The sequence below is a fragment of the Magallana gigas genome, chromosome 1 (genome assembly GCF_963853765.1).
Source record: "Magallana gigas chromosome 1, xbMagGiga1.1, whole genome shotgun sequence".
Lineage (NCBI taxonomy): Eukaryota > Metazoa > Mollusca > Bivalvia > Ostreida > Ostreidae > Magallana > Magallana gigas.
This window is the reverse complement of record NC_088853.1, coordinates 72,119,998-72,138,048: the sequence shown is the minus strand read 5'-3', so window position 1 is coordinate 72,138,048 and position 18,051 is coordinate 72,119,998. Positions and strand designations below refer to the sequence as shown.

Here is an 18,051-nt window from a genome sequence, read left to right as displayed (position 1 = left end):
ATGTGGGCGTTATGAGTCAGAGAGAGGGGAACACCCTGAGGAAAATAAAAACACCGACAACAAACGGAATTAAGTGACCGGGAAAATCTCGGCTGATGAACTTCCCGAGGAAAATAGAAGTAGCCCGGATGTGACCAAGTTAATCAACAGAAGCGACAGCGATCTCTCTGTGTGGAGGATTAGGCCGGTGTTATCGAACTACTGCTGATTGAACGCGTATTGTTCGGCAACCCGGCGGATTGTATTTAAAAGGAAGATTACGTATATTGTTGTGTGGATCTAAACAGGTAGGTCTCTCTCTCTCTCTCTCTCTCTCTCTCTCTCTCTCTCTCTCTCTCAGAAATTACGTATCAAATTACATCTGTTGAACGGTATATGTATAATACATTTGATCAGTCACCTGTAATATATTGGACATAAAGAGATAATATATTAGTATACAAGTTTCTTAATCTCATGTAAAATTAAATTATTATTTTACAATAAGTCTTGTTAACGTGTTTGAAGGGGGATGGCCCGGGGATAGAGTAAACATGAAATTCTAGTTTCATTTTCGGTTAGGCTAAAGGGATTCCCATTTAAACTCATGTGCGCTATCGATTCAAGTGGCGGATCTAATGTGGGTTAAAAAAAACACGACACTACACTAATCAACAGATTCAACTTTCGGCAGCTCCCTGCTATACAGTTGCGCATGCGCACTCAGACTTCTCTTCTTTCACTTCGTTTCAACATGGCGGGTAGACGAACTGAAATGAATCTTGAAGGTTTTTTCTTCTTGGTAGGTTCCATTTTAATCAAAAGTCATTTAATTGTAATTAGTTATTAAAACAGAAAAATATTTATCTGTTTCTTTGAAACTATTGATTTATTTTTTCATTATAGCTAAGGAATATTTATTTTGCCATATCTCCGGTACATGGGCATGTACAAAAAAAAATATTGAAGAAAAAACTTAGTTGTTTGATTACTTTGTGATTGATTAAAATTATATTTTAGAATACATAAATTCAAATCTATTTCAGTGATTTACTATATTGAATTATATTCTTTTGTTGATTTTACAAACGAGTATATCTATAGCTTTTTCATGAGCTATATAATTAATTAATTATTATTTATTTATTATTTATATGTCACGCATGTATCTTATTAGAACAGCACACATTATTTAGATGAAACAAAAACTTGTGAGGTGAAATTTATTAGGTTTAATGGCTATTGCCAGAATTAGCGCAGAACCTTACTAAAATTTATATGTGTCTGGTTGAAAATAATGTTCCTACATAGCATAAGTGTGATAAAAAAAACCACCAAACCAAAACAGCAAATTAAATAGGGGATGGAGAATTGAGCCATCTCAGGGGCTTGAAGGATGGTTTATGGTTTTATTTCTTTATTCCTGTTTCAAAATATTAGTATATATAGTCTTAATCCATGTTATTTGTATATAGTATCAATACCTTTTATCTCCTGCTATTTTTTAAATTGCAGTCAATTTGTAAGTGAAAAAAAAGTCCTGTATTGTTACTCTTGCTGGTTGATAATTAACAGATTGCTCTCCTGACTCCTGTCCACTGCATTGGTGAAGATCTGCATCTGCCATTCCTGTCTCAGGTAAAGTCCAGACACTGGGTATACTAATACATGTACTACTATACATTAATATGAATTAATATTTTTAAATGTCTTCATGCCATGTCTGTAAATGTGATTTATACTTCAAAAGTCCTGTTACATCTTGACAGTTACATCCAATTAATGGAATAGCAACTGTAACATCAACAAGTGTGAATTTTGTGACAGTGTTCAATGTTTGTGGTGTCAAAAGAAAACTCATTTATCCTTTCATTCCTTAAATGAATATAAGCTAATAATTAGAAGGAAAATTAACACTTAGCCTGAGGTAAATGCAGTGGTCATTTTATCACACCTTAAATATTTAATTATTTGTTACAGGAAAACCTTTTGCCACCTTTATTGACAGATGCCCAGTTACAAGTAAGTAGTCGTAATAAGGGAGTAAGTGTCGAAAAAAATACATGTATTACTTTTTAGTCTATAAGTCTACAGTACTTGATGCATATATTCACCCAAGTACATAATTGCATTAAAGGTAAGAATCTAATGTCTACCTTTGTTATACTTGATAACATAACAAGGGTCAATTTATGCTTTCAAAACTGTGGAGCAGTTCATAAAGGAGGATAAACTGTCCCAAGTTATGTTACATGTTTGTGAATTTTAAAAAATAATGGATATTTTTGGTACTTAAATGCTGGCAAATTTGGACTGATGTAACTTAGCTCACCTGGGCTTTTTTGATCAAAATTTGTGCAATGTTGTTGTCAAAGTAAACTTTTTTTATTTCATAATTGTAAATAATTACATTTCAATTTTAAACAAATAATAATTCACACTGGGCATGCATTAAATGTATTTAACCCATAGCAGCATTTACAGTAAAACTTGTCTAATCCAGTGGAGGGTGGTTCTGATGTATAAATGTAATTAAGAAGTTGTATGATCAAAGGAGTTATGCAGGTACTTTTATTATTTGAAACAAAAACCATTTTTGAACTTTGTAAATAAACAAATAGAATTGTTAGTAGTAAAGTAATAATTGGATAACCAAACATCACTGATAAGCAGTACATGTAAAATGATTTGGGTATAAATGCAAGATGGTATGAGTGTTCGTGAAGGTTGAATGTTCAAAAGCTAAAGTGAGTAACATATTATACCTTTTAAAGCTGTTTCTTTTTGTAAATGCCCACAAGGAAAGTTTCTGTCTGCCCCTGGGGATGGGGGATGGGAGGTTGTTTTTTTTAAATAAAACATGTCTACTAGCCACCTTGTTTTAGTTTATCTGTGAAAACATAAACACATAAAACCTATCTTGAAAGTTAACAAATATGAGAAAATTATTTTCTATCAGAGTCTTGCACCTTTTCAATATCAGGTCATGCACTCTATTATGATCTTGAAGTTTTTTGCTAAAATGATAGATTTCATAGTCCATTTTGAAAGATTTTAGGCAGGGAGGTGGTCAACATTACGATATTATAATTTTTCTACTCCAGATTGAGAATTAATTAAATGCATATATGAGACCCCTCGACAAGTTTGTGTATGGGCTATGGTACTCAGGTGACCGTCAAGGCTTATTTGTCTCTCGATATGTTTAAGATCTTATTGAGAACTGCAATGTCCAATATTTGTGATATGGCTATGAAATCAACCTGTTACAAAAGGGACTCAGTATTTAACATAAAGAAATCTTTCGTATACATGATTATTTTACTACATTGTTCATATATTTTTATATGACTCCATAAAACTGATTTTATAATTGCTTAGGTGAGTAATTTGGCCCATGTAACTCTTGTTATGTTTTTGTGATTGAACAACAAATATGTTGCTGATAAGATTTGATAAGATTGGAATAGTAACTTTTATGAAGATGTTTGAAATTATTGCAGGATTATGAAGAAGAAGATTTGGGTTTGATCCCCATAATTATATATAACTCTATCTTGCTTAATTGTCTTCTGCTTTCTTTTTGTACATTAACACTTGATATATAGAAATAACAATATTTAGATGTATTTACCTTGCACCCTTTTATCACTTTTATGCACATTTTACTTGGAACTCACAGTGCTTTGTTTATCTTAAAAAATACTTATAGATTGATGGTGTAAAATCAGTCATACCAGTGATTAATCTAGGTTTTGGGGAAAACTACCCTCTCTGGAGATTTTGGGAAAATCAGTCTGGGGTCAGAGTCCTGTTCAGGGGACCAGAGGGCCAAAGCCACCTGGCTGTAATTGAATTTTAACATTTTATGACCTTTAACAGAACATAAAATGCTCACACAATTCAAATGCTCACATAACTTACATATTTAACCCCATTTGGAGTAGCTATAAGCACAATAAAAAGAAAAACAATAATATATGAGCTTTTTATATAGTAAAGGGAGAATATTTACTTATCAAATGGGGAAAAGAGGAGATTTAGGGGAAATCTTCTCATTTTTTTTTGGGGGGGGTACTGAATATAGGCTGAAAATATGCCCTAGATTAATCCCTGCATACATTAATAAAGTTCAAAGCACTAGTTTAAGACTTACTTTATGTCACTGCCTTTTCTTGCCTTGTCTTGCTTACACTTTGCTTACCAAATTCTTTGCAACTTTCTAACATAATATAATATTTTGCTGCACCAAACTAACATCAGGACAGGTAGTGTATGGACAGTCTAAGACATGGGTTCAATTCCCATCACTGCCAGAGTTGAATGGCTTTTTGTATGACTAATGGATTATAGCATATTTGTCACTGCCTTAAATTAACAAACTAATCTATTTTTGTTTGAAGTACAAAAATAAAGTATATATTTATTATAATTATTATGCCTTATAATTTTTTTTTCTCTCATTTATATGATTTAAATTAACTTATAATGTCTTGTTAATTCATGATATGAAAATTACATAGAAAATTCCACTATTTTATCTTCACCAAAAACCTTTCTTATTTGAACAAAAGTGAATCAAATGTTTCAAATTTCTTTTGTTGTTTACAAATGGTCTTTTTGATGCATCATATTTATTTCGATTCCTTTCTATTTTCTTAGGAACTTCAGTCAACAGAAAACATTTTGCATGAAATAAGTAAAACTCAGACAATAGAACTTCAAAATGTTGATGAACACCAAATGCAAGTAATTCAACAGGATGAATATTTGCATCAGTACGGTTTGTATAGGGCCCATATTCAGGGAGATGGTAACTGTTTGTTTCGTTCTGTTAGTTCTGTTTCTGTCAGAAACTACCAGGTATCTAAATAATTTAAGACAATTAGGAACATTTGCTGGGCAGGAATCCATACTAGCTTTATCAAGAGTGTTAAATTTGAACATACTTGTAACTATAGGAGGGGATTCTCAAAATCCAGTGGTTAATACTTTAGAACACAATTTTCACAACTCAGGTAATATTATTCATTTGGTTTGGACACGGGCTGGGGGTGGGCATTATGAATCAGTAGTAGAAAATCCAGAATTAAAGGAACACACAGCTCCAACTGGGTCATCACAAAACACTGCCAGTGTTTCAGACAATAATACGGGTAAAAGCAGTTACAATTGGAGATCTGATGCCAAAACTTGCAAACCTTTTAGTTTAGATGTGCTGGAAGATATTAAAAGCCACAAAGTACAGAATCAAAATACTGAACATTCATATGGTAGACAGTATGTTGACAAAGGTGATAGTTCAAGATCTCAGACAAAATGCCCTAGGTGCAATAGAAGTTTTTACAACAAAGCAACTATGATGCGTCACCAAAAGTTGGCTCATGAGAAAGAAAATGGCCAAAAAATATTGTGTTCTATATCCACATGTGCTTTGAAGTTTCATAATGTGGATACATTAGTTGATCACCTTCAAAATTTTCATGGAGCATGTATAGATGTTGAAAGTCTAACTTTTGAAAGTATTGATTTATTTGAACAGTTTAAAGAGCAGGAGAGTATTAAAATACACAGCAGATATGTAAAGCAGCGGAAAAATAAAGTAAACAAAGATGGCAGTCAGTCCTATACTCTTGTGTGTCACAGGGATGGGGTCAAACGTATTCACTTAAAAAAGGGTAAAAGTTATTTAGGAAAACGCAAAGAAAATATCAAAGGGTCTTGCAAAATTCAGAAATTGTGTCCTTCGAGGATGTCGGTTAAAGTTAAGTCAGATGGATCTGTTCAGGTAAAGTATATCAAATCGCATACACACTCATTGTCCTTTGAAGAAAGCAAATTTTTGCCTTTACCAGATTCTGTCAAGTCCGAGATTTGTACAATGTTAGCCCTGAAAATACCAATAAACACTATACTTGACAGAATACGAGAAAATGTAGGTGAACGCAACGGACGTGACGACTTAAGTAAATTAAAATACTATCATTTGTTGGATAGGAAAACTATTCACAATTTAAAGAAAACTATTGTTGACTCATCTGTAATGAGACATTCTGACGATGCAACTTCAACCTTTTTGAAAGTTAATGAATTAAGAAATGAAATTTACAATCCAGTATTAGTGTACAAACAGCAGAACATTGACGATCCATTGACAGGTCTACAGAAGGAAGATTTTATGCTTGCAATAATGACTAAACAACAGCTTGAAATGTTTAAGAAATTTGCTTCACTTATACTTTGTATGGATTCAACCCACAAGACAAATGTTTATTCTTTTAAATTGATAAATCTCTTGGTTTTAGATGAATTTAGGCATGGTTATCCTGTGGCATTTTGTGTTAGCAATAGAGAGAGTGAGGATGTAATCTCTGTCTGTTTGAACTCCGTCAAAATGAAATCTCCTAATACTAAAGTTAATATACTGATGACAGATGACGACAATTCAGGTTGGAATGCTGCGAAGAAAGTTTTTGGGGGGGACCTTAAACATTTTCTTTGTCATTGGCATGTTCATGAAAATTGGAAAAAAAAGATTCGACAACTTATTAAGGATGAGGAATTACAAGCAGAAATTTATACTTATTTATGTGCTTGTTTACAAGCACAGTCTGAAAATCTATTCTCTTCTTATGTCCAGGGATTGTTGAGAAAACTTCAGGAATCTAATCAAGAATTTTTACATTACTTTCAGAATTCTTACCTGAGCAGAAAAGAAATTTGGGCAAAATGTTTTCGAAGTGGGGAATTTGGAAATGTTCATACAAATATGTTTGTAGAAAGTTTTCACAATCAACTTAAAACTATATATTTTGAAGGAAAACGCAATAGACGGATTGATGTTTTGGTTGATACCCTCTTACAAATTGAAAAAAATCTGTTCATGACAAGACTTCGTCGTTTAAGTTATAATTTGCCCTCTGGTGAAAATATTAATAATTTTGATCGTCATCAGAGAAGTTTAGAAATTGATGATTCCTGTATTTTTCAAATCAGTGACTTTTTTTTTACAGTTACTTCATCTGATTCAACGTATGACATAAAGAAACTAGTTGACATATGCAGTGAGAAGTATTGCTTCAACAAGTGTAAAACATTTCCTTGCATCGACCTTTGTAAACATCTTTTTTCATGCTCCTGTCTGGATTACAAAAATGGTCATGTTTGTAAACATTTGCACAAAATACATGCATTTGCCAACCTTAATTCACATAAAGATCATCCATCTAATGCTAATACAGACTTTTCGTCAAAACAATATGCAAGTAGCAGGGACACTGATTCTTCAACATCTACACGTGATTGTACTGAACTAAAGATACAGCACATTGAACAGAAATTAAACACAATAGCTGAACAGATTAAAAACAACCCATCAGTTCAAAAACACAGACTAGACAATATTTCAAGTGCATTAGACCATATTATTGCAGCAAATGAGGGTAGCAATCAAATACACAATTCTCTGAAAGATTTCAAAAAGACAGAGAAAATTTCTTCTAATGCTAAGAATTTGTTGCAGCCTAGATTTAGACCAACTGTCAAAAAGCCTGGTCGGATCCCAAAACCCCGTCTAAGAAAACCAACAGAGGAAGAAATGAGGAACCTTCTTCCTAATGTCTCTGGGTATGGCTTCAATCTTCTCTTTCAAGAATGATTTTAAACATAAAATTTCAGTGTGAATGATGCCAAAATAATAATTTCAAATCTTAAGATGATGTGATATACACAGTAAAAAACGCTTATAGCGAAGTGCCAGGGATTAGCAATTTTGCATGTTCATTATAACCATGTTTTACTGTATTGCCGGTAGTCGAGCAGGTTTTTTGTTGTAATTGTTCAAAGACATTTTGTGGTATTTTCATTTATGTATATATTAATGATTTTTAATATCTTTTTTCAACTATTTAGATCATCTCAAGACTCCACAGTGCCAGTTTCGTTGCCAGGACCATCTGTGGCTCCGTATCCTCCCCTGAGACTGGTTCCACCGACAACCAATACACTTCCTACACAACCTGCACCACAGCAAAGTGTATTCAGGTATGTTTTAAAAATCATTTGTACTTTACCTACTTCAGAGAGCTTTTTCAAACATAATCTTTTTAACTACTATATATATATACTTCAATCTAGTGTTGAAACTGGTTTGGGGCAGCCAACATGGATGAGAGTGCCTCCCTCTATGCTTGGTAGGAGGATTGTAACCACCATCAATGGCAAGAAACAGGTCATTGTGTTCACAAGAGAAGACCAAAGAAATGGTATTTAATTTTTAGATGAAATTTAATTGTATTTTTATTTCATCTATTGAAATATAGATTTGAAAAATATATGCATGTATTTCCTTTTTTCTTCTAGATCCTGCAGACAAAGATGGGGTGTGAAGTGGGATAAAATGAAGAGTCTTGTAGTTTGATTTTCAATACATCAATTTCTGTTTTCAGGGTGGGTAAATTCATAAGGATAAGTTTCTTGCAGAGAATGATAGTAGGACAGCAAGTCAGTCCTGTAGTAGGCTGGCAAGGGTGAAAGGACAGTGTTCATCTGAGGTCCTAGGCCCCTGTTCTGCTTCATTCTCTGATTGGTTTAGTTCATAAGTTTGGATTTGGATTAGGATAAGTTTCTTGCAGTGGATGATAGCAAGTGGATGATAGAACAGCAAGTCAATCCTTAGTAGGCTGGCAAGGTTGAAAGGACAGTGTCTATCTGAAGTCATTCTTTTGTTAATTGTTTTTGCTTTGTGTTTAATAGAAACTTGGTAGTCTAGTCTTCAGAAATGTTGTTGTTTTTTAGAGTTATTGTTCATTTTGCTAGTTGTTTTTTTGTTTGAATTAATTTATGGTTCTATATTTTAATATATTAACTTTAAACCAAGTACTTTGCATGTACAGGTATTATAAATATTAATGAGACAAGTAAGTGACTTTTAGAAGTTAGTATTTACTGTCAGATTTCACAGTTCTTTTCTCCATGTTAAAATCAAATATTTGCAATGGATCATTCTTATCCAATTAAATGCGAATAATAAATTATGCATTCAGTACCTTTTATTCAAATTCTTTTGTCTTGTTTGGTCAAATTGAATGCTTGATATATCACTAGTACATGTACTTGATTTAAGGTTATTTCTTTCAATTTTTTTTTGCATGCTTTTTTTCCTGAACCATTGATAGGCCCTTTGTTTTCTAAAAGTTTCAGTATCATTTCATATTTATTCATTGCATTCGGTATATTTAAGAAATAAACAGCAATTTAAAAAGTTCACTGGGATATAAAGTTGGTTGGTACATGATTAAATCTTAGAAGCCCATCAGGCTTCACAGGATTTGATCATGTGACCAACCAACTTCATATCCCGGTGAACTTTTTAACATTGCTGTTTATTACATATATTTACATTTGAGAAAGACAAATCGTTCAGAACTATTAATATTACCTAGATTTTATGTTTACAATAATCCAACTGATAAGCGATAAGCGCGTGCTATGCTCATTGCGACGTCACAAAAACGTTCATACAGAATTGAACGTTTTCGCTATTCTATAGATTCATATAAGGAAACATATTTGCAAATGTAAATATATAAATATATCCAATTATTTTTATGATGATCTTATTTTTAGCTTTTTGTAATAACTTTCACAGCATAAAAAATTAGAATAAGCAAAAATTATATATTTTTATATTGTTTGTAATTACAATTGCAATAATGACTCAAAAAGTTACAAATTTACCCATATTATTATTATTTTTTTTTTTGCATATTGTGTGACAAATAAAATTGACGTATGGTATTGCCTGTTTATCTATTGTTTCAAGTTCTTTGAAATTCTTTGGAAAGTTAATGCACATAATTATCTTTATGATGTTTCTGTATATTTATCATAACACAAATCTATGGTGAAAACAACTTCTGTACATACATATCATTTCCATTTCCTTTTTTTTTCAATTCATTTCACTGTACTAAATTTAGTAACATTTCTAAAAAAAAAATTCTTTCTATATCAATATGTATATACATGTTTATGTAAAAGTCTTTATACAGTGAATCATGCTAAATTTTATGAATATTTGATAAGCTTCCAAACCAGCAGCCGTGATTAGAAACTTTCCTAATATTGGTCGAGAACATTTTCTTTCAGTTGTTTTTTTTTTATCAGGGCCGAAACCTTCTTGGTGCTTTTTCTGAAATTTTTTGGTATAATATTGATACGTATACTAGTAATTTAAAGAAAATTTTGTGATAAAAGAACAATGTATATTTCAAATTTATTTAATCAATTTTGCACCAAGAAGGTATCAGGTTATAAATATGTTCTCTTACCTGACTGATGAGGCCCAAAGAGAACATTTAATTAAGTATCAGTATGTAATACATGTATATCAGTACATGTACCGGGTATTTGTAATTTACAGAGAATTAAGAAATATCAACTAAATATATTTTTTTCCATCAGCTTACTTGAAATTAAGCTCAATGATTATACAATTTAGTCTGCAGGGAGTTACATTAAATCAAAATCTAACTCATAAGGTTTCTAATTCACCATTAAGATTTGCCAATTTCTAGTAGTGTATGTTGACCGTGTTCAATTTATTTTTGTAATCAGATAATCTGCACAGCCAATGCATTAAGTTGCCTATATCACAATCAGACTAAAGCAGAAAAGTATCAATCCACCTGTTGTTGTGTTTGAATAATATAACTCGGCATGAAAGACATTTTAATCTTCTCGATGTAATATTTATATTTTGTTTTGCCTCGGACTAGAATGTCCCGACGTCATTGGATGAAACGCGTCACGTGGCTGCCTTACAAATTTCTTTAAAAAGGCAAGCGTCAAAATTTATAGCGCAACATGGCGGACGTAACGTTATTTGAACTGATTTTCTACACAAACGTTTGTTTACATATCAAACTTTAGGTCCTCGACAAAACAAAACACTTATTTGGTTTGTTACTGACTGTTTAAAGAAATTTGTGGGGTCGGTAAAGTCCATAGAAGGCTCGGCCCCGCCTCGCCTTCTATGGACTTTACCGACCCCACAAATTTCTTTAAACAGTCAGTAACAAACCTAATAAGTAATATTATTTTACACTGCAATATCTTTAATAATGAGTAGAAGGTGTAAGATATTAAATGAAATTGGGGGAGAGGGTCAGTGGCGATTGGTCTTATGGGGAATATGCATTGACCTGTAAAAAAAAATGTAATACCTGGCATATCTAGCAGGCAAACTAAGTGCACCAGAGGGATGAGCAAGTAGGCTTTACTGAATTCAAACTTAATGGATTGTTTTCAAATTAAAAGTACATTATCTTGTGTAAGAGCCAAAAAAAAAACCAAAATGATAACATAACAAAACTTTTTTAAGTTTGAAGCTGTTAACATTTTTTCCCCATTTTTTAAGGTAATGTATTTTGTATGTCAAAGCTGTTTTTCTTTATATGAATAAATTCATCAGATTCACTACCAACATCTTGTCTTGACTGCTTGGTTACATTTGAACTATCAAAATAATTAATTTGTTTGATCCATCATCACTCTGAGAATCTTTTTGAGCAATATATTTACCTCTTGCTGATTATATTGCATGAAAATAATTATTAATCAGTTATTATAATTCAATTATGAAATTTCTATTCTATGAACCCTAAACATGGTTGCATTTATGCTCAAGTGACTCATAAGGCCTTGATCTTGTTTAAAATAAATTTTCTTTTAAATAAATATTTTGCACTTCAGACCAATAGCTAGGCAAAAATATTGCACCATCTTAATCCTCTTTGTTAGCCAAGGATTCGATTAATTTATTCTCACCTCCTCAGGCGATGCTTAAAATACAGAAGTGCATATGTATATCCCCTCCACATTCATGTTAAATATGTGTAAGGCACTGTTGGCCATATTTCTCTTTCATCACTATGTCCCTACAACCCTTATATAAGGGGCAGACCTCTGAACAGTTTAAAGTACTTCACTGTAGAGGTCTCACCTGTGTGGACACACATCTTGTCTCGCCTTGTTATTCGGTTGCGATGAAATTATCAAATTTTACACATTTTTTTCAAGCCAAATGAATACTAACATCAAATAAATTGGGCAATGCATTATTTACAAACAATATGCACATAGAATAATAAATGCATAAAAATCCAAAGACCACGAAAGGAATACTACATGTCAGTCACGAGTTTCAGGTGTGCAATCGAGTATAACAAAATCAAAGGGTTGATATACCAGGTATCTGTGTGATGGTGCCTATTTACGAGCGGTGTTCACCTTTAACATTCAATTTATCACATTCCCACTAACATAGTACATGTAATATCTGACTATTTGTTAACAATAAACTGAGGGGATTTTGTTTATACCTTCCCTGCATATGTTAATGCATTACTTAATATATTCAGGGCACATTTAGAATACATTTACCAAATAATTTTAACTTATTAAAACAAATTGCAACTGAATTGTCACCTACACTAAATGCAGTTGATCATTACCGTATGTTGTACTTATTGTTTGGTAAACAATTGTTGGATTTGCGATAATAAACCGCATTACTTCACAACATTAACACTGTGTAAAATTAAGGCATTAAATGAGAAGTTATTGAATGCATGCAAAAGATACTGTGTGCTTTTAGAAGTGGAGGATTGCTGGGGATGTTCGGGGGGGGGAGCCACTACAACATAGGTTTTATATCAAATATTTACATCAAATTACAAAATTTTTCAATTTATTTTATGATAAAGTTTCTTCTAGCAAACAACTCTTGTTTTCAACCTGCCTTAATTAACGAACAGCTCGGTGTGTGTGTGTGTGGGGGGGGGGGTTTCCAGGTTATATACGTTAACATGGTTAATATATAACGATCACATTCACAACTATGTTACTTTGAAGTTGGCCGTATAAAATATTATTAATCTTATACGTTTGTGTGTAAAAATACACGTATATATGTGAGAAAATCTTACTGCTTTAGCAATGTTTACATCCTGTTACTTTCACTTTGTGAGTGACGTCACAGTGATGGTCACATGGTGTGCAGGGAGCTGCCTTTAGTCTCGTTCCTAAACAACAGCGGATTAAGAAGGCTGGGAGGGGGGGGGGTCAACGAATACCCCATCAGATCTACCCTGAAACTTCAATTTCAGAGACCTATAGTAAATCCACCCCCCCTGTGACGTCATACATTTTACATAAACCATGAATTCATTAAAATTCTTGCAAGTAGATTTGTAATTTCTATGTTATCATAGGTGCACATCAAAAACTCAAATCATTGTTTACTTGGAGATATTTAATAAACATTTTTCATCCTTATATTCGACATAATTCAATAATGACAAAGGGAAATAACTCTTTTCTACTTTTCTCTAAGTGATATATCTAAATGCTATAATTTTTCTAATGTAAACAATTTTTTCCTTTTTTTAATTAATTTTAGTTTTCTGGCATAGTAAGCAATAAAATTTAAATAGACAAACAAGTATCCATCCACTTATATTTAATTTTTAAACCAAGAAAAGTGTGGTTTTCAGGTGACAATTTCAGCCTTTGGTTTTTATTACCTTACGTCTTAAATAGTATGGATACATATATTTTTTATTTATTTTTTTTATGAAATTTAAGTCCAATATATTAAAAAAGAGTTAAGTTTTTAACTTTGAACCCATGATTTTATAGGTACAGAGTTACCTTAATACATGTGTAACTATTTATTTCGTCGATATACTTATTATTTAGTAAAGAAAAAACCCTAATATGTATCTTTAATCTTTAGATATTTTTTATATCTTAATATAGGACTCTTCTTCTGAAGAGATTGATAAAATCAAAATATGGTGAAGATCACACGGCCTCTTTATTTGGCGGTCGATTTCCAATGGGGGAGGGGCTTAAATGTAATGGACGTTTTTATATGGTATTTTTCGGGCTCAGAAAAGATCATGCTTTTCTAATAACATTTAAATATCTCGTATACCAAAGCAAAATATCTTGAAGTACAGAGAAATAATCGCGGCTGATTTTATTAAGGGTACCCGGGCCGTTCAGTGTTTGAAGTTTAGAAACACTTTCTTGCAGGGCACGAGTTGATGATGTTCAGATTCAATTAACTAGCCCTAGCAGAATTTCGTATGTAACGAAGCAAAAGTCTAATGTTTACCCAAATGACTCCACAATAAAAAAAAATACATATTGGGCTTAAATTTTCAGAGAATAGTAATTGATAAAGTGAGTTCCTTCTTGTACAATTTACATAGCGTGTTCAGGAAGAATATAATTAATACCGGCTTCTCCCTTTCAGGAAACACGATTCAGGGAGGTGTCCTTCCGGTATTTAAATCGTTGAGATTGTGGAATTAATTCACATCCCTATTTGGTAAATACAGTTTAAATGTACTATTTGCAATTTTCAACGCGAGATGAGAGGGAGAGAGAGAGAGTAATTAATGCAACACTGTGTTACAAAACAAATTCATCATTCAAATAATAAATAATAAGCTTCAGATATGATACTGAGCATGTGCATTTGAGATGTTTAAAGGCTTTTTCTGGTATAATTTGCCTGCATATACATAGCTATAATTTTATGAACTTTTCACCCAGCTCTTTTCATGAAACTGTCTGACCGGGTTTTTCCCGCAAGATATCAAAGTATTTCCGGAGTGTGATGGTTAAATACAGAAATACACGTGTATGTCAATTTAAAAGTGTGAACAACTGAACGTGTCTTGTCTTAAATTTACAGAGTGATCTGACCAGTTCATGAATTTGACGAGAAATGGACGAGATAGGAATGACTGAGAAACAGGTGTGTGATGGAGACACTCAATGTGATTGTAGAACTAATGAAGACAATGAAACAACGGCAGATGACATTGCTGTGGAAATAAACTCATGCTCTAAACAGTGCATTGGGTCTGATCATGATGAAAAGAAAATGGAAAATACAGACAACGAAACAACAAACATTTTAACAGAAACCAAGCATCGCAGTGAAAAGTCTGACCACGAAGACCCAAAAATAGAACAGTCAAATACAGAAACAACAGAGGCTTTGAAGTCCGTGTGTCGCGGTGAAAAAATATCCAAAGGCAAGACTTCCAAACGAATTCGATGTTATCCCAATGAGGCGGAAGTTGCTAAAGTGATTGAAGTGTTCCAAGAGAGACTCGTTTTGACATTTAATCGCAAAAAGACAAAATATCAACGGATCTTATCAGAGCTCGGTGTAAACGCCAAATCACACTGCGGAGAAGCCGACCACGAAGATGAGGAAGACATGGAAATGATCATCGGTGAGACGTATTCGAAAGCGCGGTGCATTCGGAACTCCTTCCGGTTCGGTGGAAGCATAAATTTCCGAAGGTTTCTCAGAGGATTACATAATGTTATTCGTAGAAGGAAGGCAATCCGAATAACCAGGCCGTTGGATAGTATTCAGAAGGAAGATTTTGACTGTGAGTTACAAGCAGTAGCTTCGGAACTCTCCATCGCGTATGAATATAAATTAGCAATGCTAGCGGATGACGCGGAGGTGAATGCGGTGGCAGATCACGCAGTGCGGTGCATGATGAGGTACCTTAAGGATACTGACGCGGTGTTCAATCCAACCAACCTGCTACAGGCAGTGATAGAGGAAAACCCCCTATGCACTCTGAAATATCACAACAAAGAACGCCGAACGAGGATTGTGAAAACGGACAACCTAGGGTTGCAGGTGGATCAAAGATGGCGGCTGCATGACGTCTTAAAGCAGCCTGGCGTTCGCGCCATCGACATGGAGTCGGGCCAATATCAGTACTTTGGGTGCTTCACACCTTTTGGTTTTAGTTGCCGTCCGGATAAATATGGCTTCTGCGGGCCTTTGCACATATGGAACGAAAAGGAGGGAAAATACACACTTGTTCCGAACGATATGACGTCATGTGAGTCGTCCAAACGACGGAAGATCACTTACAACCCAAAGAATATTCATCACAGCTATGAGCCGACATTATGCTGTTGCCATGACGACACGGGGTCATGTGACAAATAGAAGTGCACGGTTCTGGATTTCAATATTCATGAGATTTGTTATTTGTTTGAACTCTAGTCTGTTTTGTTGTTTTGTTTTATTTGAAATATATTAATAAATTGTTTTTAATTTTGATATTTACAGTACGGTCGTGTTTATTTACTACTGATTTAAAGTTGTTTGATCCTCAGCCTCAAAGTATTTTTTTTTCATTTTTAAAAATGATACATACCCTTCAAACTTTACAAATAAAATGAAATAAAAAGAATTTTTTTTATGGTGTCCATGCATTATACAAAATTGCAATTTTGGCCACGATGAATGTAATGGAATGAATAACGTGTACAGCTGGTTGAGATCTAATTAGAAAAAAAGGTTGTATCGATGCAGCGGTAGCTTGAACCCCTTTACCTCTAGGTAGTAGGTCTCCGTGGAGCCACTAAGCCAAGCAGTTCATAGAATGTCTCAAAGTAATATAAACTCGTCAAGACCCATTAACATTGTCTATATAAAAAGCAGATCTATGGTATGGATAAAAAAATGCAGATAATTTAGAGTTATCGAACGTTGCTGAGGAACGAATGACGTTAAGATAGACATCGTATCTGAGCTGCGGTCACGATGCACAAGCACATTTTGAAGGCATTGATAATTAACATTGGCTCAATGTGCAGTATGACAGTACATGAGACGTGTACGTCCATCTCTCTACTGCTTAACACATAGGAAATTTGCAACATCACGGGGCACTGTGTCTGTCTTTGCCCCCTACCCACCCCCCCCCCCCCTCACCCCACCCCCAGTCTTGGTCTATTGATCTCAGATTTGAAGTGAAAATATTCAACTAAATGTAACCGAGCAGTAAGGAATTCCAAAAGACAGCCGTTTTGTTTAACAGATTTATTAAACGTTTTAAAGCATTGACCTATAAACAAAAAAAAATACATTAGACAAAATACAATTTTACATGTACATTCAATATGTTTTAGTTTCGATATTTCGTTGATAAAAATGCAACCGTTATTTCAGTATTCATTTATATGGTAAAACATGTTTTGTAGCAATTTAATATTAGAACTTACAAACAAGTTTCAAAAATTACAATGGCAAGATTAACTGCAATAATACGATAAAGTATAACCCTTGCAATTAAAATAATATGCCCTAATCACTATCATGGTAGTAAAGAAATATATAACTAAATATAATATTAACCTACCACAAGATGCAGCTGATATACACTGGATTGTCCGACGTCGTTAAAATGAAATACTGCCCAATTGGACTTAGGTTAAACGGTTACTTATACTAATAGAGAATCAAATTTATTGGATAATAATATGAACCAATGAAATTAAAGAACCATACGCGCGCAATAAAACTTTAGATGAATAATATTTAAGAATATACTGCACAAAACGAAAATAGAAAATCCAAAAACTAATAAATACATATGAAATAGATAATAATAAATCTGTTCTACCACATACCCCCCAGCAAAATGTTAATTCGTCCTTGAATTAATATAATAATTACATATAAAATAAATAGATATACAATTTCAAATAACTTTGCATCACAAATATCCGCAGTCGAATATATATTCACATTTCACATATTGACCGGTTTTAATTCCAAACGATTCACAGTTTTCACAGAATCACTATTCACTGGCTTTACACTGTACACGGATTTATACGGTTTGTCGACGATAACATGAATCTCAGCTTTCCATTTGTCCTGAATTTTGTTTCTACCTTTTAATCCTCTGTTTCGAATAAAGACTTTGTCACCAATCTGTAGTTCTTTTTCCGATCTTCCTGCTTCATGTCTCTGCTTCCTTGCTATTTCGTTTCTGTTGAGTTCCCCTCTGGCTCTGTTGTAAGCAAACGAAAGCTTTTCCGAATGTAGATCCACCCATCTGTCGATGTTGATTTCATCTGACGGTTTGGTACTTAAGCCTAGAAGAAAATCTATCGGAAGGTTTGGTTGTCGTCCATACATCAGGTAGTAGGGGGAATAACCAGTCGATGCGT

The 18,051-nt window shown here is 33.4% G+C and overlaps 2 protein-coding genes and 1 long non-coding RNA gene across 3 annotated transcripts; all 3 read left to right on the top strand.

Moving 5' to 3' along the window:
- The first annotated feature begins 146 nt into the window (after window positions 1-146).
- LOC136272664 (uncharacterized) lies at window positions 147-16,158 on the top strand. The gene is made up of 2 exons (XM_066074650.1): window positions 147-287; window positions 14,747-16,158. Exon 2 carries the CDS (start codon window positions 14,780-14,782, stop codon window positions 16,034-16,036), a length of 1,257 nt encoding a protein of 418 aa, XP_065930722.1. The 5' UTR covers window positions 147-287; window positions 14,747-14,779; the 3' UTR covers window positions 16,037-16,158.
- Window positions 708-3,161, top strand: LOC136272663 (uncharacterized). Its single transcript, XR_010710656.1, has 3 exons — window positions 708-781; window positions 1,555-1,617; window positions 1,960-3,161. It is a non-coding gene; the product is annotated as an uncharacterized lncRNA (long non-coding RNA).
- On the top strand, window positions 7,139-8,769 carry LOC136272658 (uncharacterized). The gene is made up of 4 exons (XM_066074638.1): window positions 7,139-7,605; window positions 7,891-8,022; window positions 8,116-8,243; window positions 8,341-8,769. Exons 1-4 carry the CDS (start codon window positions 7,577-7,579, stop codon window positions 8,364-8,366), a joined length of 315 nt encoding a protein of 104 aa, XP_065930710.1. The 5' UTR covers window positions 7,139-7,576; the 3' UTR covers window positions 8,367-8,769.
- Window positions 16,159-18,051: the final 1,893 nt, after the last annotated feature.